The sequence below is a fragment of the Lepisosteus platostomus genome, chromosome 8, assembly GCF_059453375.1.
Source record: "Lepisosteus platostomus isolate fLepPlt1 chromosome 8, fLepPlt1.hap1, whole genome shotgun sequence".
Lineage (NCBI taxonomy): Eukaryota > Metazoa > Chordata > Actinopteri > Semionotiformes > Lepisosteidae > Lepisosteus > Lepisosteus platostomus.
In genome coordinates, this window is record NC_142618.1 from 8,298,170 (window position 1) to 8,323,228 (window position 25,059).

Sequence of the window (25,059 nt, forward strand, 5' to 3'; positions counted from 1 at the left end):
GGTTCTTACATGTCTCTTAAAAATATCATTCATAACATACCAACTTAAAATCGCACATTTTAAAAACATTGCACCTAACTTTTTAATTATCTAAATACCTAAGGGCTGACACAGTAACTTTAATCATAACATAAATAATAATCTTAATATAAAAATAGTATAAAGCTATGATTATAGTACTGCATATTATATATTACTGTACTTTATATTATACAGTACTATAATTATATAGGATTAATAGGATTTATAAAGTGGATTCCTTTAGCCCTGTAATGAGAAGGAATAAGCTGCAACTAATTTCTACAATTTTTTATTTTTGGTTATTTTCCCACAAGCTGGGGTTAAATGAATCTTGGAACCCGAATGTTCACTTAGCCAGGTGGGGTAAAATACATTCAAAACAAATACTATTTGCACCACTCATGTTGTCCAGTACATACTGTATTAGAGCACATTTACACAATTTACAATAAGAGTCTCTTTTGTTGCAGTGGTCTTAGCCAAAGATGAGTAAGGTCATTGTCTTTCTGCATTTTGCCCTGCAGTAAACACTAAGTTCGTAATGAAAAACAAAAGCAGGTTTTCAAAGCCTGGAATGAAATCACGAAGGTTATTATACTTTATGAATTGTGTTTCTTCACCCAGTGCACCAATATAAATAACAGTGTCTTGTGACATATTTACCTTCTTATTTAAGGGGAAAGTCTGCCATTCCTGAGACTCCAGGAATCATAAGACTCCATAGCCTCATAATTCTCATGTTGTTTGCATTTGTATTTCATTAAGAACAAAACGCACAGCTCTTGGTTGGTGGTTTGCCTTAATACAAAGCTCTTTGATGTGAAAAAGAAAAAAAAACATTTGTTTGGCAGCGTAATAAAAACAATATTTCAACTTTCATTGTCTAATTAGAAGATAGATGTCTTGGTTTTAAATTTGTGTTTTTCCTTCCCAGAAATGTGCAATTAAATATTCAATCCTAACATCTTTTCTCAAGACGATTTAAGAGATTTGCAGCAAAATCAGTTGTGAAAGTTAGTCAGGTTACATAAATATGTGGGAAGAAAATACAAATTGATTTAAATGGAAATGTTTATGTTTTCTATTAAATTATGTCTTTGCATGTGCAGTTTTTTTGTTCTGAAATGATTTTTAAAGGGCACATGCCAAATAGTATTTTTAATGGTAATAGTAATTAACAGAAAGAGAACTTACTGTTCCTCCATTTTAGCTACTTTTTCACTTAAACTATTATTTTTGTAAAATAAACCAATTTTGTAATACAATTCTAAATAAAAGAATCAAAGTTGATACTTATAATATTCATGTTTTTACACCTGTTTAAAATGGGTCTACCATTTGAATAAAAAAATCATGGTAATTCAATCAAAACAAAAGCATATAATTATTGATTTAAAAAAACATACAAAATATAAATTAAATTTGTTGCTGCAGATACAATTAACACTCAGTTGTTTCACATACAAAATGTGTATCCCTGATCTTAGTAAAAAGTAACTTCCTTTTAAAAGGATTATCCATGGGGTGTCTAAAAATATGACTGACTCTGGTGATCTGGATTCCCACAAGACAATCAATACCTTCCAGCTGTCACAGTCAGAAACAATTATCTGCACTCTTTTAAATTCCACATATATAATCCTTAGCATAAATAATGTATATTCGCGTTATTCTATTTATACCTTAATTATTGAAAAACAGTATTTAATATTGCAGTAGTATCATTAGTAATATGTAGTAAGATTATATCATAACCCATAAAGAAGATCAGATATTTAGGTACATAAGGCAGTAGAAACCCCATTATTTTAACTTTCAGTCATTTTAATCATGCAACTGCTAACGTGATATTTTAAGGTTTTGGCTAGTATTAGAAATGACTAACTAGCATTAGCTAATTTATTGGAAACCTTGGTTGTCAGTTGCTGCCATGAATGAGTGCTCAATAAACCTGTAAGATGTGTCATAGAACAGTATAATAAGAAATTGATTATACTTAATATTAATTAACAAACTAAATTGAGCTAGACGTTGTCACATTCATGATTCTAACATTATAACATTATCGAGGCACATACTTAAAAATTATGTAAAGAAAGAGTATTCTTTTAAATGTGTCCAATATGTTTATATACTGAGCATCAAAAGCACTGTAATACAACAGCAACATATTCACCCAGTTATTATGAGGATTAATCAATCTTTTTGTATCTGGTGCATTGACATTTTATTAAACAGATATGACAGAGGTAAATTCTGTAAGCTGATTAACATTTGCTATCAACAGGGAGTCCACTGTGAAAGTCACAGGCTTGTAGTGTGTGTGGCCACTGCTGGAAACAATACAATCTGTACATCTGCCATGCATGCTTTGCACCAGCTTGCAGATACTTTCTTGTTTGTCCCATTGCTCTTGTAGAGTCTGGACAAGTATGTGCCTGTTCGCTGAGCCCTAGTTTCCAAATGTCATCCCAGCTCTTCCCACAAACGTTTAATTGGGCGCAAATCTAGAGAGCAGGGCAACCACAATAGAATGGTCACATTCTCATCTTACAAGTAAGTCGTTGTTACACGAGCATGTTTGCTGTCTTCCTGGAATGTTGCCACATCATGATAAGTCTGCAGGAAGGGCAGGAAGTGAGGTCACAGTACTTGACCAATGTAGCACCTTACAGTCAAAATGCCACTAACCACAGCAAGTGGAGTTCTGTAGCAAATAGCGCATACCATAACAGGGACCATCAACTGGTCTGTGACACACAACACGTTCTGTCCATCTGCGCCACACTCACAGGATGGTCTACACAAAACTTTGATTCATCACTAATAAGGACTTTGCCCCACTGCCGCCAAGTCCATCTGAGATGATTAAATAACAGCCTCCATCATAGTGAAGGTGATATGTTCTTGTTAAGCGAGATACATTGGATCATTTCTGTGTTTTTCTTTCCAGATTTCACCAGACCAAGGATTCAACAGACTGGCACATCGATGTCCAATAAACTCAGGTGATAAGGTGATTTAGTACTTATGCAAGTCACATGGGTTTACCAAAGTCACACCAAAGGCTTTTTTTTTAAATATCAATTTCCAAAAATGATTTAGTTCATTTTTCAAAAAACATTCATGTATCCAGTGCCAAGGTTCTTTATGCTCAGTATAGTGAGTGTTGTATAAATGCATTTAAACTTGACCTTCATTACAAACCTCGGTGTGTTAATGATGAAAACAGTTGTAAGCAAACTCTTTAAACCTCATCAAAATAGAGACTGTGATACGTTTTATAAAATTCTTTAACCAGCTTACAATTAAAAAAAAGAGCATTTATACTGAGCTTAAATTTGAAAATGCATTAAAAACAGAACTTATACATACTGTATATAATGAAAATACATTAAATATATGTGCAATATTGTATATGTGAAAATCTGATAGTCTACAATGTATTTTGTGTCAACATCATTCTGTATAACTGATGTGTAATTATCAATTCTACTTGATTATTAATCTAGTTATAATGTTTTGCAGCCAAAATGTCCATTCCTGACAGAAATTTTTTATTTAAATTTTAGAAATGTAGCCAACGAGGTATTTCTACAAAAAATATTTTACAGGTCTAGAGCTGCCACCTACTGTTGATATGGAATATAACTAGCAATCTAATAAGGCTGAAATGTACTGTAGGTCCTCATGAAGAAAACTCAACATTATAAGAATTCTTATTTGCCAGATAGGAGAGAATAGTAAAGGTTTGTTTGTTGAGTTGGAAGGGGATTGAAAATGAGCAAAGTCCAAAATATAATTTAAAAACTATAAATTATTTTCAGAAAAACATGCTGCCATCTCTTAGCATCTGCAAAACAAAGAAGGTTCTATTTTTTAAAATGTAGATGTCTTGCTGCATGTATATCGTATACAGTCTTAAGGCAAAATGCCTGTTGCTTCACTGGATAGTCTAGAACTATATTCTAATTCTTACAATTATTAAAATGTTAAATTTCTATTATTTCAGGTTACATTCTTTTTTCAGATTTCCAGAGTTTAAACTTTGATGAAAATAGGAACATTGTGTAAACTCTCCTTGGAACTTGAACGCAATATCCAATGAGTTCAAATAGATATTAGAAAGTGTTAAAAACTATATTCTGATAAAAAATTATATAGTTAAATCCATCATCCAAAATAACATTTCTTAAATTATTTATTGCTTTGATAAATACTACAAAACTGACACGTTTGCAAAAACAAACCAGTTTGCAATTGAAGGGTTTCATCTGAACACGATCTGATGGAAAGCACAAGATTCAGCTTTCCTTTAAATCAGCAAGTGTCTTCAATAAGAGATCACCAGATTCCTTGAAATCAATGCAGCCTCTCCTGATTTTCTTTTTTGTTTCTGACACACTGAGCTGAGCCCTTGCATGTCATTTTGCTTGTAAAAGACTCTCTTCTCCAGTCTGTATTGTTAACATTTATGGTTCAACAATTTTCCAATCTCCCAGGTAAGTAAAACAACCATACCTGGACCCAGAGTAAAACAGATGAGCCAGGAACGAGAATTTGAAAAGATGTGCTGATTCTAATTTTCTTCCTGGGTTACTATCAGAATTCTAAAAAGGGTCCATCAATTCATACTGTAGCATCCCTAACACAATATTTGTTTTTCATAAACTTCATTCTGAAGGATTAGCCTAAAAGAATACAGATTATTTCCCGATAACAATTTTCTCTGTGGTTTAATATAAGTCTGTTACATTATGGTATTGTTATAAATATACTGTATTTACTTTTAATTTGCTTTCATTTTAGAAATCACACACACCTAAAGTTAAGGATGACCATACACTAGTGCTGTTTATTTAGATAATTTCTATGGTAATGGGTCAAATTTATGAGGTGGTGTCAGGAAGCAAAATCCCAATGTGTGCCAACTGCCACCACAGAAGAAACGTTAAGTTGGTCATTAACCCAGGGAGATGTGTGTATATTTATGTTCAGCAAGGAGCCCCAAATATTTCAAAGATTACTGAACAAGCATTTGTAACTGAAAACCTGCTCTGATCTATTAAAAAGGAAGTTTAGATTGAAACAATCTGAATTGCCAACATGTTTTAGCTCTTGTTTCTTTTTTAGCTAACTCAAAGAGAAAGAAATTAATCTGAAGTACTGCTACCCCTGCCTCTGGCCCCAGACGGGCAGACATGCAGCCATGCCAGAACACAGCCACAGCTCTGTCTCGGTGGCGTCCCTTTTGACAAAAGAAATTCACCAACATTTTGTTTTAATTTTACAACAAAAAAATGTTAACCAAGTATAATCGTATTACAAAACACCCCAGTAGCACAATCCTATATGAAAACCATATATTACATTTACAAACTGCATTTTTTGAGCATTATCACATATAGACTTAAATGAAAGGACAGCTGTTTTTCTCATGTTTCACCACCAATGTGACTCAACTTACAGACCCCATACAAACATTACCACAAATATAAAAACCTTCTGAGCAGTAAATAAACTTATGAATTTATCATATTTATTTTAAACATCAAATAATTCCATTGTCAAATTCCCTACAGTGGCACAATTAAAAAAAAAGTCTAATACAAAAAGATTACAGTTCATACAATTAATCTGTAAATTGCCTGTAACGTAATTTTATAACCCACTGCAACATTTTTCAGCAGTAAATGACTGAAAATCATATTTTCTCAAAGTCAATAAGAATGCTACTTTAGAAATCATGTTTTTCACTCCATCTGTATGTTTGTTACGACACAGAGAGCAGATGAAGAAAGCCGTGTCGTGCTGACAGACTGATGAATCCAATAGCCTGAGCCCAGTGAAGGCTGGGAGACAGATGAGAGCTGACAGAGACTGCTGAAGCAGGACAGAGACGGGACTGACCCATGACAGTAGGCAAGAGCAGCTATCGAGGCTGATTCAGGCAGTGTGGCTGCGTTATAGCACAGGGTTACAGACAGTAGGTTCGTAAATGTGCCGCTGGTCCGGTGCTTGGCTGAAGGCGACAGGGTCCAGACAGGCAGAGTGGGTTCGAGACAGAATGAGAATCTCCTGTGCAGGATTCAGGCTGAGTGTCCTTCTGGGATGCGGGATAGTCATGCTGAGAGCACTATCCAGGTTGGAAGGTACAATACCTCAATGACAGAGCACCGGATCAGTGGCACATTAGGGTTTATATACAGTGTCCTGGGTTTGATGAAATTAGCACCTGTTAATTGTAGGAAGGCATTTGGGCCTGAGAGAGCTCAAAACAGCCACAGAAGGTGTCCGGTTCCTCGTGCAAACATGCCCAGTTTCTGAGGGGACCAAGGGCTGCGATCTTTGGCTCAACCCAGGCAAAAAATACAATATTATTTTTACATTGCACCATTAATGCCTGAGGCATCCCAAGCTTCAGAAATTAAATCACAAAGCAAAAATACTCTCCAGAACACAGTATCAGTTGAAACTCATTAGAATATTAGTTTTGAAATTATAATACTTTTGAAAGGGTTGAAATAAAACATTCTGCTATTAATCATATTAAATTGATTTCTTAGGTCATTATACTATGAATTATACTTTTATCTTTTTTACTTTTTTGTAATATAAATGGTAACTTAATTCCTTAATTTCACAAAGCAGTGGCTGGGGTGGACATTGACTACACAGATTGTTTTAGCCAATGTGTTTCCAAATTCTGTTAGAATAAAAGGATTGTTTGATATAAAGAGCACAAATGTGTTGCAGGTCCATATTTTTATCACCCTCTGTAAACCCATGCATACTGTCTCATGTAAAACATGTGACTAAATAAAATTAGTGTTCAATTTAATATATTAGATTTTTCCTACATACCAACTGAGATTTTAAACAGGTTACCAAATGTTAATAATATAATCATAACTCAGACATAAAAATGCATTGGAACATGCTTTTAATAAAAATTAGAACTAAATTAAGATATAAAAAGCTATTAAACTATTGGTAGAACATCATTTTATTGGGGGCAAATCACAAATCCCCAAGACTTGAGACTGGGCCCCCTCCTGTTCAGCATGTACTGTACATGTTCCCAGTTGATCATTTATTAAAATCATATAGTATAAATTATCATTCTATGCTGATGATACTCATATCCAGGTCCATACTAAACCCAGCACTGAAGTAAATATCTCTGCACTCTCTAATTGCACCTCTGATATAAAAAACTGGATAACCAAACCCAATATTTCCTTCACTTCAACAGCTACAAGAGTGAGGTCATGCTACTTCCATAAGGCCAATGCAGTAACCCTCTCTGTGAACAGCACTGTGCTTTGATTTCAATCAAAACTGAAGAATTTAGGGTTGATACTCAATCCCGGCTTGACTTTCGACCCTAATGGGCAGAATACTGTAAAAACATAATTTTTACATCTCAAAAACATTGGCGTCCTATGTTGTTTTGACTGTCACAGAAAATTAGTCAACACTTGGTTATTCTAGAATTGATTACTACAATGCCCTGCTTGCTGGGGTAATTAAATCCACACTGAACAAACTCTAATATGTTCAGAATCCTGACCAAGACGCGTGCAAGTGATCATGTCACAACCTCGTTTGTCTGACTCTGGTCTTCTAGATGTCCCTCAAGCTTGGTTAAACTCTGTTGGTGACAGGGCTTTCTCCCACTACATCCTAGAGCTCTGGAATTCTATCCCCAAGGATATAACAAATATGTTCAGAAAAGCTTTTACTTAATTAGTGTCTGTGCCTGCTCCATCTTCTAAGTTCTGCTGCACTTTTAACCAACTGTCTTTCTTATGTAACCATTTTTCTACTGAAAAGTGCTTTGAAATACTACTTTTATAAAGGTGATACATAAAATAAAGTTTATTATTATATAATTTTAGGCATTAAACACAGAACAAACACACTATTGGTTTTAGTACTCATCTGTGTTAAGTAAAAATGCATAAAAGCATTATTATTTATATGTACACATTTATATGTATTCCTGAATAATATATATAGTATATGACTTTAATTAAAAACCATGCAATCAATCTCAGGTTAGAGTCACTACCAGGTTATTGTTCATATATTGTATACAGTATATGTACATTTTCCCTTCATTTATTACAGGTAACGAATGGTTTATATACACATATACAGTACATATGGTTTACACTAAATGTTTATCATATAATTTTTGTAATGTGTGTTAGACACATTATGGTGACATTTTTAACACACAATCACACTAAGCTATACTTTTCTACTACAACATTATTTCAACACTGCCATCTAGTGCAGAGAGTGATAAAGCACAATCTGTACAAATTTAACTGTTTAATAATGCAAACTACTTACTGTACATGTCTCACTCACTCACTTATTTTCATAGTCTTCAAAGCAAAGACAAATGCAAAAAACTGAATTAAAAGGGGCTATTATGAAAAACACTCAGGTGTTTGACACATCATTTACATTTTCTACAACAAAGTGGTAAAGCAATTAAAGAAGCAAACAAAATGTTAGGATATGTACTTAAAAGAGTAGAATTTAAATCAATGTATGTAATGTTAAAATTGTTTAATACACTAGTAAGCTCATTAAATAATGTTGTGTACAATTTTGGTAACCATATAAAAAATATTCTGTTGTTGAGATATCAGCACAGAGAAGAGTATAGAACAACATACAGTACACTGACAGGCTAAAATACCCAAATCTATTTAGCCCTGAACCAAAAACACAAATAAAACTATTTAAACTAAAACAGAAATCTCAAAGCCATTTATAATGTCAAACAAGAGGACATCTTCAGAATGAAGAATCAGAAACACAAACCAGATGAGTTAAAACTGCAGATATGCAATTTAAAACTGAGTAAAGGAAGGTTTTCTTTACCCAAAGGATTATAGGAGTATGTAAAAAGCTACCCAGCCATTTGGCTGAAGCTGATACCCTGGTTTCTTTTAGGAAACACCTGGATGAGGTTAGTGACTACCAAATGAGCTATTGTAGCTGGGACAAATAACTCCCCTTTTTTTCCAACTGTTCTTATGTTCTAGCTTTATAGATAAGATCACTTTATTGGCCATATACCATTGCTGGTATTAGGAATTTGTCTTTTCGCATACCCCAGCTTGCTCTCCATGAGACACACAGACAGGGAGAGAAGCTTGGGGTCAGAGCACAGGGTCAGCCATTTATACAGCACCCCTGGAGCAGTTGGGGTAAAGGTGTTGCTCGGGGGCCCAAAAGAGTAGGATTCCTCTGCCGGCTGCGGGATACGAACCAGCATCCTTCGAACCACAGGCGTAGATCCTTAGCCACAGATCCACTGTACCACCCCAGCTGGTATTGAAAACACTCAAATTGCCTCTTAAGACCATAGTTTAACTGATATAAGGTCTATTTCTTTGTTAAATTATTTTACACCTAGACAAAGGCTTACATGGGTCAAGCCAAGGCCACACAAGTACAGTATCTCCGAATCATTCATTTGTGTTCTACTGTAATGATCTGTCATCTAAATGCAGACTTTTCTAATATCTATGTAATTTCAAAGTAGCTTGAGTTTGAATTGGGGGCGAACAGTTGTGTATTGTACAGAACATTAGTAGTAAATATTAGTTAATGTATACATTGGTTTTATTTTACAGTGCTAAATTTTCCAGTCTTTACTACAATCACAGATTAAAGAGAGTGAGGTTTACCTTGTGGAATAAATCTACACTTAAACTGCACAAAAACATTCTCCCCAAGATTTGAAGACAATTTATACAGCAGATTTTTTCATTTTCTTTTAAGAACAGAACTGGGATTTCCACTTGGACAAAGGAATATACTCAACACAGCAACCATTTACCCAGTAAGTTATCTGTGCCATCTGTATATTTGTTTAATAATCCAATTGGATTTGGGATCACTGAAGTAGAGATACAGGTAGAGATACACAGAAATAGAGATATTTCATTTGATTTCTTCAAAAGTTAAGATTACCTAAGATACTCAGTTACATAATAATCCTCAGAAAAAAGGAGAGTGAAAAGTTCTGAATACTGTCCGGATGGAGATGGAAGATGGAAACCAACTACAAGACACAGTATGATACAGTATTCTGTGAATTGTGCATCGAAAAACAGAGAAGTGTTACGTAAGACAAATAAGCAACACTAGAGACACGCAGAAGATGAACAGGGAGAACGATTATTCAGTTCAAACATAAAACAACAATAAAGTGTACGTTGTTTTCAGATATTAGTTTTGTAGTGTTATGAAAAAAGAACCATTCTAATATGAGCTAGATTCCCCTTGGAGTTAATTAAAAGTGACAATTTGCATAAGAAATGCAATACAAGTGTGCAAAAGGTATTGCTTCATCAAGACACAGCACATGAATTTATGAGACTTAATTACTGTGAGATAATGATTTTTTTCCCAAAAGATCCCATTAAATGTGTGCATGATTGCAGGGAGCAGCCGGAATAGAAGCAAGGGAATCAGTGAAATGCAGGAGAAGTAAAACAGGGCTCCGCACTCATAGTTAATTACCATAATTACATTCTTAAATCATAATTAACAAATTCAACTGTAACTGAAGGGTTTTTGGGGTGTCTTCAAACAATTCTGAAAAGTCACTCCTATGGCACCTGACTTAATTTCTCTAGCATGTTTGGCTCCAAGCTAGGAGCCATTTACTGTACAAGTCTCTCAAGTCCAGCATTTAAACAAAGCTTTGCAATGTTGTCCTTGCTGCTGTGAGAGGCTGATGTGTCTTTGTAACCATTGTCTTACAGAAATAAAATACATGTTAAATAAGCTAAGTTATGTTCTCTATTCTGTTTCTTACAGATTTTTGGCATAGCATTGCTGCAGTAATAATACAGCACATTTTCCTTGGTTAATAGGATACCTGTGTGGCCGGCTGCCAAATTCTAATTTTACTTGGAGCTGATGCATACATCACATTCAGGGTCAGCTTGTATAGATACTGTAGGTGACCTTTGGCTGCTGTCTAGGATGCCAAGTTAAACTGGGCGCCAAATTTCAGGAGAAAATATCTTGTGTATTCAAAACAATTTAAAAGATTAAAAGACACACTTAAAATAATGTGTATGTCATTATTTAAATGACATGTGTAAGGAGGAAATGTCAATTATAATTCAATTTTTTAATGAGGAGAGAGCGTCAGGGAATTCACAGAAGGAAAAAGAAGTGGGTGAGTGGACCTTATTCTGATCTTTGATTTGGTGATTTCACAATAGGGAGAGTGAGACACTTTCACTTCTGGACATCTAGTATTATAGGAAGGGAGATTTTGTGCTGGGTTGTATTCTGTTAATTTAGGATACCAGCTGTTTCTCTTGTTGGCCTGTTTAGTCATTATTTAAGATTTCAGGTTACAGGGTCAGCATTCAGGATTTCTGGGCCTTGTTTTGTAAATAGTGTAACCTTTATGTTGTATGTTGTGTAATGTGTTGTTTAGTTGTTATTGTAAATAACTATTCATTTGAAGCTTCTTCGCTATGAACTACTGTAGGAAACATTTATGATGCCCTAATCAAAATTTCTCATGAAATCTTTACCGGTCCTTGTGGCAATATGGCATGTTCATGTACAAGAGATCTTGTAAATAGCCTTTCCATGTTGAAATTTGTGACCTCATTCACTATGTGGTACAATATCCTTTTTTAGATTAATTTTCATAGCTCTACACATTATTTTAACTTTGCCAGTTTCCATAGCTACTGTATTAGGGAGCGTAGCTTCTGAAATCTCAAATTAATAAAAACACATCTGCATTTACCAGTGGTGCAAGAGAGAGTTGTTGGACTTGCCACAATGTCAATAAAATATGAACCTGGTGGCAAGCTGGATGTAAAAGAACTAATGACTGAGTTTGCAAAACATGAGCCAAGAAAAATTATGTTTTAAGAGAATACTTAAAAATACACAGAATACTTTTATCTTGTACATACTGTACACATTAAAGTTCACTGAAATGTTTTTTAATTGTGGGATACTGGCTGTCTAAGAAATTCTGGACTTGATATCAAGCCTCAGCATGATAATAATCATGGTCATCTGGAATGTGATTTACAAAAAATAGTAGATTTTAAGAACAGCCATCAGATTAAAAGTTTAGCATTTTATAATGTATAAAATGATTTTTCATAAATAGAACGTTCCTGATTTCAGCTGTTAACCGTCATTCTATTTTTTTCCCACTAGAGGGTTTTCTCGGGTTTTCTGAGTTACTGAATTTCTGATATCACTGAATCTGTCAGCCGGAGGCTATTAATGACACAAAATCCTGTCTGGCGACCTCTGTTTTTTTCTCTCTGCATCTTTTTATCTTATGCATTTGTACACCATCCAGAACACAAATAAATAGCGCTACCATATTTAACAGTGCTGTAGCACAATTTCTTCATGTAGCAGAGAGTCCTTTAAAATTCAGACATCCCAGGCTGAAATGTGTCATTTTAAGGTATGTTATTATTACTGTGAATGCTCCATATATGACGCACAAAACCAGTGAAATTATTTCCAATTTAAGATAATGCACAACAATCGCAGCATATCACACCTACCAATCCAAAGCATTGCAACAGAAAAAAAAAACAGATGCAACTTATGTACTGTAAACAGAGTGTTACATTACAGCTAAAAGTCTTTTTGGGTACGTTTCTACAAGCTTCGCACTGCACTGGTTTGGTGCAATTTATGCCCATTCTTGGCAGATTTACTCAAGCTCTCTCAAGTTGCTTGGGGATCGTTTTTGGACACCAGTTTTCAAGTCTTTCCACAGATTCTCCACGGGATTCAAGTCAGAACTTTGGGCCTTTCAAGGACATTCATTTTCTTATTCTTATTCGTAAGCCATTGCGTATAGCTTTGGCCTTTTTCTTTGGGTCATTCTCCTGCTGAAACATGAATGTGTATAACAGGTTTAGGTCAGAAGCAAATTTTCACTGTACATTATGACAGTACTCTTTTCCATCTCTATCTCGACTGCAGTCTTGACAAGCTTCCCAGAGTCTCCTCATAAGAAGCAGGACTATAACATAATGCTGAGCAATGCTCTGACTGACCACAAAACCTTCTGCCACATGTTCCACTTAGATAAGGGCAAGGGCATTGCTCGCAAAAGAACATTTTCTCCCATCTTAGACCCTGAATTCTGTAATTCTGAAATAATTCAAAGAATTAGAATTCTGTGATGTTTCAAAGTCACTGCTGGCCTCACAGTGGCATCTTCAACCTGTTTTCTCCTTGCCCAGCTGCTTAGCTTGGACGGACAACCTAATGTAGGAGGTGTCTGGTTGCCTCCCACTTCTAAATGACGGACATCACCATGCTCAGAGAGATTTTAAAGGTCTTTGAAATGTTATATAGCCTTCTCCTGATCTGTGCTTTTATAAAGCTGTTTTGTAAGCTGTGTGGCTTTCATGGCAGAATGTTGAATAGATACTTAACAGGTAGTGAATTGCCAAGACAATTCACTACCTAACTGAGGATCTTCACAGGGATAGGTGTATTTATTCTGAAATCATTATTTTACACAGACAGAGGCCACTCACCTAGAGTAACTGTGTGGCTCATTAAGTTAATTTTGTGCACCTAAATTAATTTCTGTTTCCCACAGGAAAGGGTTTAAAATCGTATGCATATACTATATACGTTTTTTGTTTTACGTAATGAATGTATGGAGTAATTTGTGTGTATTTTGCAGAAGCAAATTTAAATAGCTCCTTAAAAGTATTATGACTACATGCATTAAAGCAATAAAAAGTGAAAAATATGCAAAGGTCTGAATACTTTTGCAAGTCATTGTACATCATAAAGAGAGTTTTGTCTTGTTAGGCTTATCAGTCCCAAGACATGCCATTCATGTCTGATTCCATTACTTCATAATAAGAGTACTTCAGGGCTCCATTATTAACAGGTTATTTTCATCAGAAGTATTTTTTTATTCCATCTGCCTTTCAAGCAGCTCTTTCAAGTCCCAGTACTCATGAGCTTTTCCATAACCAAATGCTGTGCTGAAGAAACAAATCACCTCATTACCCACTGCCAAATTTATATTTGTCAATAAATATATGGTCAATAAATCTGAAACAAACACTTACTTAATATCATTCCTGCTGATATGGAAGGCTACAGAGCAACAATGGTAATGAGACTGCATGGCAAGAAACACACAACTCCCAATCACCTCCTCACACATCATTTGTACACCTTTGTACAGTATCTGTCAAACTGCGTGGCTCTGGCAGGAAACCCAATATATGGGATTAGAAACAGTCTTCTGCTGCCAAAAAAGTCTCCTGGGATCTTATTAAATAAGCTTTTGTATCTCCTTCATGAGCAATACTATGCAATTGTCCACTCAAACATACAGCAGGATTTCAGTTTGCACCTATGGGCTACAGGTTCATAGAAGCTCTAGGTATGAAGCAGAAAGCAGTAAAAAATACATGATTACTCAAGCTCAAAAACTAGTCTAAAAGAGCTTGATATGGGCTGCTTTTGTCATTTTAACTAATTCTAAATTACTATTTCAACATAAAAGAGAGCAGATGCTATAAGAGGCAGCCTGTTCAGGCTTTCCATACAAATCCACACCCTGCCTTTTGATAGCTTGAGTAGCTAATAGTGACAGTTTATTCTAAAGCCATACAGGAAATTTGAAATCTCAAACACTAAATGTATAACCTTCAAGCAACAACTGTTAACTTCTCAGGCCTGTATAGCAGGATGGAAGGAAATCTCTAGTCATTAAAAACAGTTTCCTTGATCTTTTTGAAAATATTTCCTTTAGAGGGAACACAAGATTTAATTAGTGCTGTACATAAACAGAGCAACAGCTACCTGGCTTAGGTCAGAAACGCAACAAGTCTTACACTGTTTAAAATGTAAAGCAATTATAAAAATATAAAAAATATAGCCCATGATGCCTTTTTGTGCTTCCATTTTAATCAGTTCTACAGCATATATACAAAATGCACACATTAGTAGATCAATTCAACTTAAATTTTGGAATCTTCAAAAACATACAAGAAATGCTTTCCGTATCATTTACAATTTTTTTCAGCTTAAATGTACAATAGTCCCTTCAATATGCAACAATTGCTCAAAACTTTCCTGAAGACAGAAAACTATATATGTTGTTCCTCAACAATGGTCACTGTCCAGCTCTTTCTGGCAGATACACAATTTCAGGAAAACGTTAACGAGAGGCCTTCTGGAACAATAGCTGACATCTTTCTCTTATTTCCTGTGAGAGAAAATGTGACATAATTGTTTCAATTTATAACCCTAGTTTTTCATTTCCCTGTCAAGATCACTTAAAACTAAGATGGAAAATTATTGACATTTGGTTGAAAGTGTTGACACTCATGTGAGTTATTGGGACTGAAAGGTCTCTACAGTAACATTCAGACACTCACAGATGTGCTGTCATACAGAAGCAACAGATTCTTTGAATGTCATCACTGGACTCCGTCCTCAGAGGCAGGATTTCAGTGACAAAAGTGTTTAAATCTGAGGCACACATACTGTACATAGATGCAAAACCTGACACACTCATGACATTATCCTCTGGGTCCACTGCCGGAGCCGTCACTGATTTAAAATAATATATAAATAAAATATTTAACACTGGTAGGTATTTTTTTCTGGAACATCGCCTATATTATAAAAAAAATATTATTATAAATGCAGGATTTTTTTTGCTGGCCTAACATCAGCTATACCATAGAGCTATTACTTTAGAGCTGAAATACATCGTCTGAACTTAGGTGAAAGCGAAGATGGAAGTAACCAATATCATGAGGAAGCAACATTGAAATACTGTACACAAAGTGTTGGGGGGATATTTTGAAAAACAAATCCAGCAGCATTTGATCAAATTCACCACTGAGATCTATGCAAACGGGTGGAAACAACAGAATGGCAATTAATCAAACATTGAATGCCTAATTTGAAACAAAATGGATGGATTGTATAAGGTATACCAAAACAGTACCTTCAATATACATAAGTAAAAAAAAAAGTGTTTTATTCTCTGTAAATACAAGTGGTAACTAACTAGTAATCCGATTATTTCTTTTGCACAGCTTCTGTTCTATTTGAACTAGTCTCTGACAGAAATGACTCAATAACTATTCTGGTTATGCCGGCGTCACGCTACACGACTTTTCCTAGGATTTTCAGTCGTAGCCTTCATATTACATAATCGTAAGAAAATCACAGCGAGTTATAGGGAGTTGCAGTGCGCGCCCGTTACCATCAGTTGTGCAGTGTGACACCCCCAGTGACTCAGTCATAGCGCTCTTAACAGCCCCTATGACTCTCTGTGGCTTGCTATGACAAAATCAAACTGGTCTGATATGACAAAGTAGTAGGGGTGGGCTCTTGTGTCTGCGACAGTCAACAGCCAATGAGCTCTCAACCAGAAGTACAATGCACACAATGCCCACAAACAGTGAAGAACAATGGAGGCCACAAGGAAAGAAGGATAGTGAGTGTTTTGGACTATGCAAATGGAGGAGAGGCTTGTCGAACTTTGGAGCCAGCACGGATGTCTGTTCGATGTTTCATGTTGGTCGTTTTGTGTTTGTTGCGGTGCTCATCTTCTTATTCCGGTGTGCTCAACGTTGATTGGCTGCTAAAACGAGGCGACCTAGCGGTACTTTCGCGACACAATACCGTGTTAACAATACACGATTTGGAACCGTGATGAAAAGTCGTGAGGGAATCACCCCCTGCGATTAATAATCATATAATTTGACACTTTCTAGGACAGAAAAGGCAGCGAGATTCAGCAACTGCCATCTTTAAATTTGACATGCTCTCCAACTAGAAGTCGTGTCGATTCATGTAGTGTAACGCCAGCTTTATCATGATTTATCATCGGATGTTGCTTTCTGAGCACACTCACTGTCTTTCTGTTTGTGTGTGGCCAACCTACAGTATCTGCTGAAGCTTGACTGCGTGTTGTTTACCCAGTAACTCCATGGCGTCGTCCTCATGGTCAATCTCCTCCTCAGTGACTGATGGAGCAGAGCTGGGCACAGACTCAAAGGAGTCCTGGGACAGCATGGCGGCCAGGAGTTTCTTGTGGTGCTGTTGCTGCTGTTTCAGCCCTTTGTTCTTTGGCTCCACCTTCAAGCTGAAAAACACAGAGCCCGTCGTTCAGCCTGAAATGAGGTATTCAAAGATAGCTCACATCTCCTGTCATGCCTTTCACTGGAAATATAGACCTCAAAGGCCTTCACAGCAGTATCCCAGGGGAAGCCACAGCCATTATTTAAAGGGCTGCTACCTGCGTCAAATTCAGGATGTAGCCTGTGCAAGAGCACCACAGAACATATCATCTCTGCAAAATCACCACTGCTGTCCATAATCATATTCCACAGAAACATATACTATGCACAAATTGCCTCCAGAGGCACTGTAAAGGTAGCTGCAAAAAAATAAATTGGAAATCTATGAAGCACTTCAATGCTTTCAGAAAATCAAAACAGATGTATTGTGAAAAGTATGTTATGTACAGCATCACCAAGCGCTGAGGGACCTGGAGATGCTGTGATAATTTGCCTTTCTCTTGCGCTTTATTTTTTCATTCAGTGCACTCTTCCTTACCAGTTCTCTTGGCAAAAGAGAATTACCAAGGGTATCTCCTGTACTTTAGGAAGTTGCTGCCCCTTTTTAGACACGGCAATTATTGTACAGTATATATGAATTTTCCCAGGTACAGTGATGTCACTTCTCAAGACAAAATAACATTTCCTGAGATTTTGTCATTTCTATATGAATCATGACAGAGATGAGACACAAGAGCTCTAGATACCTTTTCCACTCCTGACATTTATTTAGTATGCGTTCTATGTTGATGTTTCTCCTTCATTTGTTATTTGGCACAATAACTAACTACGGTGATTCAATGAGCTAGAGAATAGAATACTCACTACTAATATGCATGGGCGTTTTAAGGTAAGCTGATTGGCACAATGCCTGAAAAGAACAGGTTTTTCTCAGAGAGAAAAGAAACAAGATTTGAGATGAAGCAGGAGTATGTTACTCCAGCTGATCATTTTTCTCCATTTCTTTATGCAGTAGTTTATTGTACATCCCATTTATCCATCCATGTAAGGTTCTTATGAAGAGTCTTTTCCTGACCCCTCATGGCAATTATTTATTGATAGTATTTTATAGAATGATCCAGATCTTAACATTAAACAGAATACACACAAAAGAAAGTGCTGCAAATGAGAAAACTGCATTACAGATGTAGCACCCTATACCTGTGACATCCTTTCCATTACGCTTTAGGCAAAATTACCTTTCAGCTGGCAGTTAGATACACAGCACAGATATTTCATAATATAATTATATTTTCTCATCCCCATATCTCAGAAACCAGAACTGTTTTTTTTACTGAGGTTGGAATGAACTTTGGAGCTTGATGACAACATATTTTAAATGATATTTAAAGATTGAAATGCTGCTTTAATTTGATTCTTGCCTCAGGAAACTAATCAGCACTTACAGGTAATTTAAAGGTTAAAATAGGTTCAAAACCTCAGAACTTTGTTAATATCCAGAGTTCAACATTAATATTATGTTAGTGTTCTAATTTGGAATATCAGTGATGAATGAAATTAGTCTTAGGTGATTTGTTTTTTCCATGACAGTAAAAAAACTTTACACATCCTTTTGCCACAGATATACATTTCCAGAAGCAGAGAAATACATAATTATTTCTGTTAAAATCTAAAAAGTAAATGCTACTGGAATATCACTAAATTAATTGTATGTAGATGTCTCTTTTGTTTCATTGTTGTACTTTACATTACACTGCCTTGAGATAATGTAATGAAAAGTGCTGGACAAAATATGTATCCTTATTTTGCAGTTGAAAACACTGAGGTGCAATAAAGAGGTTCATGCTATTACAAGTATTTGAAAAACAATAGAAGCATATTGAAGCAAATGGAACATTTTAGAATTTTTCAGTCATAAATTTTTAATCTTCTTTGTCCGTGGAGGAGGATAAGCATATTAGAAGTTAAAATGAGTTAAACTTTTAATTTAGTTCAAACATGTATTAAATTCCATAAAATATTCATAGAGTGCTTGGGGAATATTAAGTACTAATTTAAAAATATATGAGAAATAATCTCTAGTTATAGATAGAAATAAGGAAAAATTATAGTTACTTTAATGCTGATTTACCACAAATTTAATGTAAGTAGCATCGAAGGATACATATATTTAACTTAATAAATTAGTACAAAAATAGTTAAATTAAATGGGATGTCAGTGCTTACGTTTAGAGATGTATAAAACAAAACAAGATTCATTTATTGCTTTTCCATGTTGAGTGGAAGATAAAAATACTTTACCCGCATAAATATCTAATTGGTTAGTTACTAATTGTTTAAATAGTCTCTTCAAAATCAGAGTTACGTTTTCTGCTACCTGTTTGCAGCAATCCAGAAACTGATATAAATCATTTTAATTTTAATTTGCTGTTTCAACAGTTTTTGCTAAACCTCCGATTTTGGTATCATCTGCAAACACGACTAGTCTCGTATCTAGCACAATCTCTAGATCACATGTACAGTATATGTAGATGAGAAAGAGCATCAGTCCTAAAACAGATCCCTACGGTACTCCACTAATGACAATACATCGCCCTAATCTGAATATTTACTACTTACTACTGTAAGTCATGTTTTTCCTGTGATCTTAATGCAAGTACATGCATTTTTGTGAGTGTCTCCCATCTTCAATTATAAGGATTAGCGCCACGAGTGTCACGCATTGCACACACTCACAAACGCCGTCACATTCCCACGCGCACCCACTCAAACAGACGTTCATGCTGCAACTAATCTTCCTATCGCCTCTCACTGCCGTCACTATTTTAACCCTCCTCTTTTCCCTTACTATCACTATTTAGGATTCTCTTTAGGGCTCACTAGTGCAAGTACCCGTCTTCTTTCAATTTTGATCTCATTGTTACTTCCTGGATTCTCGCTCGTTTCTGCCTTTGCGATTTAGATTTGTTGTCTCGATTGAACTGTCCCAGTCCGGTTTTTGACTTTCGCCTGCCCATCGTTTTTTGAGTATAAGGACTTGCGTTTTTTGTAACATTTTCTATAAGGACTTCCTGCAACACTGTGGAGATATCACCAACTTGAGCCCTGCAGAGGGTCTTTATTTTTTTTTAGCATTACGATTGCTAACAATGAGGGCGTTCAGTGCTGTGTTCTGCTCATGCACCCCGTTACATTTTTACTTCACACATGTTTGGAAAATTACCATAAGGTTGTGCTGAAACAATGCCAAATAACTCTTACGTGTTTTCCCATGCTTCATTTCGGGCAGTACGTAACTGACTTTTAGACAGCCACAATTCGGCTAAAATCATAATTATCGGTTAAATCACAAGAAACTAGCTTTGATTTGAAAACGTTAGTGCAGGACAGTCATTGCCAACCAGTAAACCAGGAACGATGTATAAGTACCATCACCTGGATGATGCAACAGCAGACAGTACACCCAGCACACACCAGCTATCAGTAGGCAGGAGAACAGAGTGATGAAGCCAGTTCAGAGATGGCTTACTAGAAAGGTCATGATTAGTAAAGGCCAGGGGGAAATTTGAACAGGACACTGGGTAACACCCCTACTGTTTTTAAGAAACACCCTGAAATGTTTAATGACCATAGAGGGTGAGGAACTCAGTTTTACATCTTATCCAAAGAACTACATTAGCAATTAAGCAGTCAATAGGTATTTACCCAGTATGCAGAGAGAATGTTTTCCTCCTGTAGTTCACCTGTAGGCATTTCCTGTTTTTGTTTAATTACAGCATCTAATTGCAGTTTGTTTGTTGATTTCAGAGCATGAAGTGTAATAATTGCATACATAAAATAACTTTCCCAGAAATTATTCTGTGGCAGTATGTCTTAGGATATGGGAAAGTACTTGAGCACCCGTCACTGTAAATTAAAGAACATTATTATCTAATCTAAGTTGACAGTTGTCTGACAACTATGCAGAATTTCTAATTGGTTATTAATTTACTAATATGGGCATGTAATAGGCATATGGGTAATGCATCTTCTTTGTACTGATCAGACTTCTTTGGTTCCACTACATGGACCTGTGGGTTATTAGAAATCTTCATTTATTGAGTTGAGTTTACCTACCACAAAGAGGACATCCATGTCATTTTAGTTGGTTTTAATAGTTTTAACATTTTCATGACTAATTAATACTGCAGACATATGGGAATTTTTAAACTTGGTCTCAAAAGTAACTTAATGTACTGTACATTTGACAATCACCTTACAACAATGAAATACTGTGTCTTGGAGATAATGATGGTAAAATTTAAAATAATGACAGGGAAATGGCAGATATATTAAATGACTATTTTATCAGGTGTTTGCCTCAGACCTATAGTAGCAAACAAAGTTCTACATAATGTTAGCACAGATGAAGCAGATAGGCAAAAATGTTATGGGCACTCATTAGCCATTAACAAAACTCTCCCAACAGTAGTCAGGCTAAATGTCAAAATTCTTTCAAATATGACAATAACAGGAATGTATTATGATCTACACTAATGAGGATATTTATGCCTGATTTTTCGCAATTAACATTTTCTAGTAAATTTAACCTCTTTATTCAACTGAAAGGAAATGTGATATGATCCTAATCAGCTTGATGACCGTTGTTGATTAGATACTCTCTAATCTCTAATCTTTTAATAAAAATTTTAAAATGCGCACAGCATATTTTTTCCTACATAATACTAAACGAAAGTGTACAAAATTGCACTTTAAGGAATCTTTTGTCTTGAACGTGAGGAGAAGAACAAAAGGTTTATGAGATGTAAAAAGTGATTCAAATATCGCAAAAATGTTTGACGCTCACTACTCTAATTGAATCATACTCATTCCTCTATATTGTCATACAGGTATTTAGTTTTTTATGTACAGTATACCCTTCTCCAACGTGGGTTTAAACAACACAGAATTGATTAAACATGCATCAGTGGAAAGAAATATTGGTCAAGCCTGTTAATTTTGACTAGGCCCAATCACAAGTTGTCTGCCAAACGTATTCATGGTAATGTGTGGTCTAGAACCATCTTATACTGTAATGTGTCCATCACTCTCACTACCCACCTCCACTCGCACCACTTTACTGTACATCATTATCTCTGAGTCTCTTTTGTGCTGTTACAGTTAATTGAAGCCATAATTTAAATAATTTAATAAACCACTTAAATGGTTTTAAACCATTTTCTTACCAACAAATGAGGACCCGGAACAGATGTTGGTAGAGAATCCTATCAACATGGAGCTTTGAGGAGAACTTGAGGAACTTTTTTACACTTTACAGGGGACGTTGAAATAATTTAAAAGGGAAACACAAGAAGAAAAAATCATACCCTTCTTTTCTAAACCTAAAACAGCCGTTTGAACTCCTGACAATCCTCAGCTGTCAACATCTGGAGCCACCCCCAATGATCTCCAAGCATTGTCTTCAACTGTTTCAATGGCGTTTGAGACCGGATGATCCTAAAAATCCGTCAGCTTCAACTAAATAAGTCCTCAGCTTCCAAGTGCATCATCATCAAAAGTTTTCGTCCTCACCATTCCATCCATCCAGCCATTTTGTAACTGCTTTGTCCAATACAGGGTCACGGGGGAGCAAGAAACCTATCCCAGCAAGCTCATCGCTCTTCAAGGGCAATAATTTTCATTAACCGTGACGTGATAATTATGGGTAATTATTAGCCATAAATGAGAATGCTTTAATTCTAAAGTGAATGCTTTAATGCTATAATGTACAAGGCTTTGTTCACATATCCATATTTACTACATAAAGATGTTAAGCTTCCCCAACATGGATTTTCCTAACAAAACCACTTTGGAGGAACAAAACCTCAGGAATGGACAAGGTTCAACTGTATATTGAAATATTGATAGGTACAGTCTATTTATAGGTACAGGAAAGGATAGCCAATATCATGTGTTTATACAGTACATTGAAAAACAACATTTTATCAGAAATAGATCATTCAGCTATCTTCCCAACAGTATAACTTTCTTGTTCAGTGATTCCCTTGGAACTACAGATAATGTGGAGATTTATATCTTCAATCACAGAAGTCATGATGACTATGGATGAATCAAACAAGAAAGATGATGTTTTATGCATGAATTTATGTTTGGTTTGTATCTTTGGCAGGCCAGGGGAGACAAGACAAAAAGAAAATACATCCAAAAGAAAAAAGATTAACTTTTTTAAGGTTAACTTACAGTACGCTGTCAAAATACTTGACAGTTTGACATACAAGAGAAAGAGTAGAGCATGTGATGGTTAACAAGGTAAAAAAGGAAAAGAAGTACCTGAATTATTATGACATTTCAAAGTCAGCTCGAGTCACCTAATTAAAACTGCATCGCTCACAATTGACCCATCTTCTTTAGTTGACTTGTTCTGATCTGAAGGAGCTCATATACTCCCGACTGTGGTGATATTAAACTTTACTGTAAGTTTTAAGATCATACTTTAGGTTTCTTTATTCTACTGTTACTGTCTGTAAACAATTCTAATTGTATGTAAACATGTTCTATTACCATGTTATGAACATTATTATAAAAAGTCCCATCCATTCTTATATAACTGATTAGTATAATAGAATAAAGTTATCCAGAGCCAAAACCTAATAGGCTGCTGGACTACTGGTGTCAAGACAGGATGCATCCTGGGTGGAATATACAGTCCCACAGAAACAGTTATAAAAAAATCACTTTTTAGTTATAGTTTCTTAGTGATAAATACCCTAAAACCTATTCCTATACTTAGTATTAAAGTTCAGGCTATGGTCTGGTTAAAGGATTTATTGCAAGCATGGGACAGAGATTGGTTATTTTCACATTTGTGTCAATAAATTAATACATTTTGATTTTTTAGCTTTAGAGGATTTCAATATTCATGCTGACTCTCCAGCATGAATATTGAAATTGGCCTGTCTTTTCAATGACCCGCCTTCAAACAACAGCAGCAATCTGACAGCAATGCACTGATGGCCACTGTGATTTTGGGAAGCTAATTGGAAATGTGAATTCTAGAGTCAATTTTTTCACCATTCTTAATCTCTTAATTAATCCAGTTAAGGACAGCACTCAGTTAAGAAGAATCTGTGGTCCAAAGCAACTATTCTTCGAAGTTTTCAATCTTTTAAACTGATAACATCTGACGTCAGATTGTAACTTGTGATTCCCCTCCTGAGAATAATTTATGTACTCTCAAGATTACTACATCTTGCCTTGCAGGATTTCATGTACTCTCTCCTCAGCAGCTCTCTGAAATGAAACAACCATTAAAATGGAACTAGTTTCAGATCTCAATCATAACGTATAATCATAGCAATACTGTCACGGGAGCCGGTCCTGACTCCCGTAAAGTGCGTTGTTTAGGACCAAATGCAGACGGTATCATCTGGAAGTGACTGGAGAAGGACAACAGGGAAAACACAGCTGGAACAGGACGGGATGACAGACAGGGGGGCAGTGATGGCAGCGATTCGGTGCTCGGGGTGCGTGGCGAAGGCGAACTGAGTAAAAACAGGGCGCAGTCCAAAATCCAATACCGGGAGATCCAAAGACAAACACGGGGAACCAGACGCTCCGAGCCCCGGACTCAGATGGTCAGGACGCCGTTCTGAAGCCTGTGCCGTCGGGTCTCAACTGGACCCGCTGGTAGGCAGGCATCCGGGTGTCCGTCTTCCAGCGCTGAGCACTGAGCTTCGGAGGCACTGGGCTTAAATAATACAGGGGAAAACCAGGGACAGGTGTACGTAATAAAACTAAAATACAAAAGGGTCGGAGTGCCCACTAAAGGAGGGATGACGATCATGACAAATATTTTATTTAAGAGTTGCACCTGGCATTTATAAAGGTATATAAAAAGATCCTGTTAAATGCAGGATGTTCCAAGGTG

At 35.9% G+C, this 25,059-nt stretch overlaps 1 protein-coding gene across 2 annotated transcripts in view; it reads right to left on the bottom strand.

Moving 5' to 3' along the window:
• Positions 1 to 25,059, bottom strand: part of c8h8orf34 (chromosome 8 C8orf34 homolog) — a 150,589-nt gene that overhangs the window by 59,904 nt on the left and 65,626 nt on the right. For both annotated transcript variants that reach the window (XM_088642285.1, XM_088642283.1), the window contains exon 7: positions 17,031 to 17,197. In XM_088642285.1, the coding sequence (XP_088498411.1) occupies positions 17,031 to 17,197 (167 nt within the window). The remainder of the gene's footprint in view (positions 1 to 17,030; positions 17,198 to 25,059) is intronic.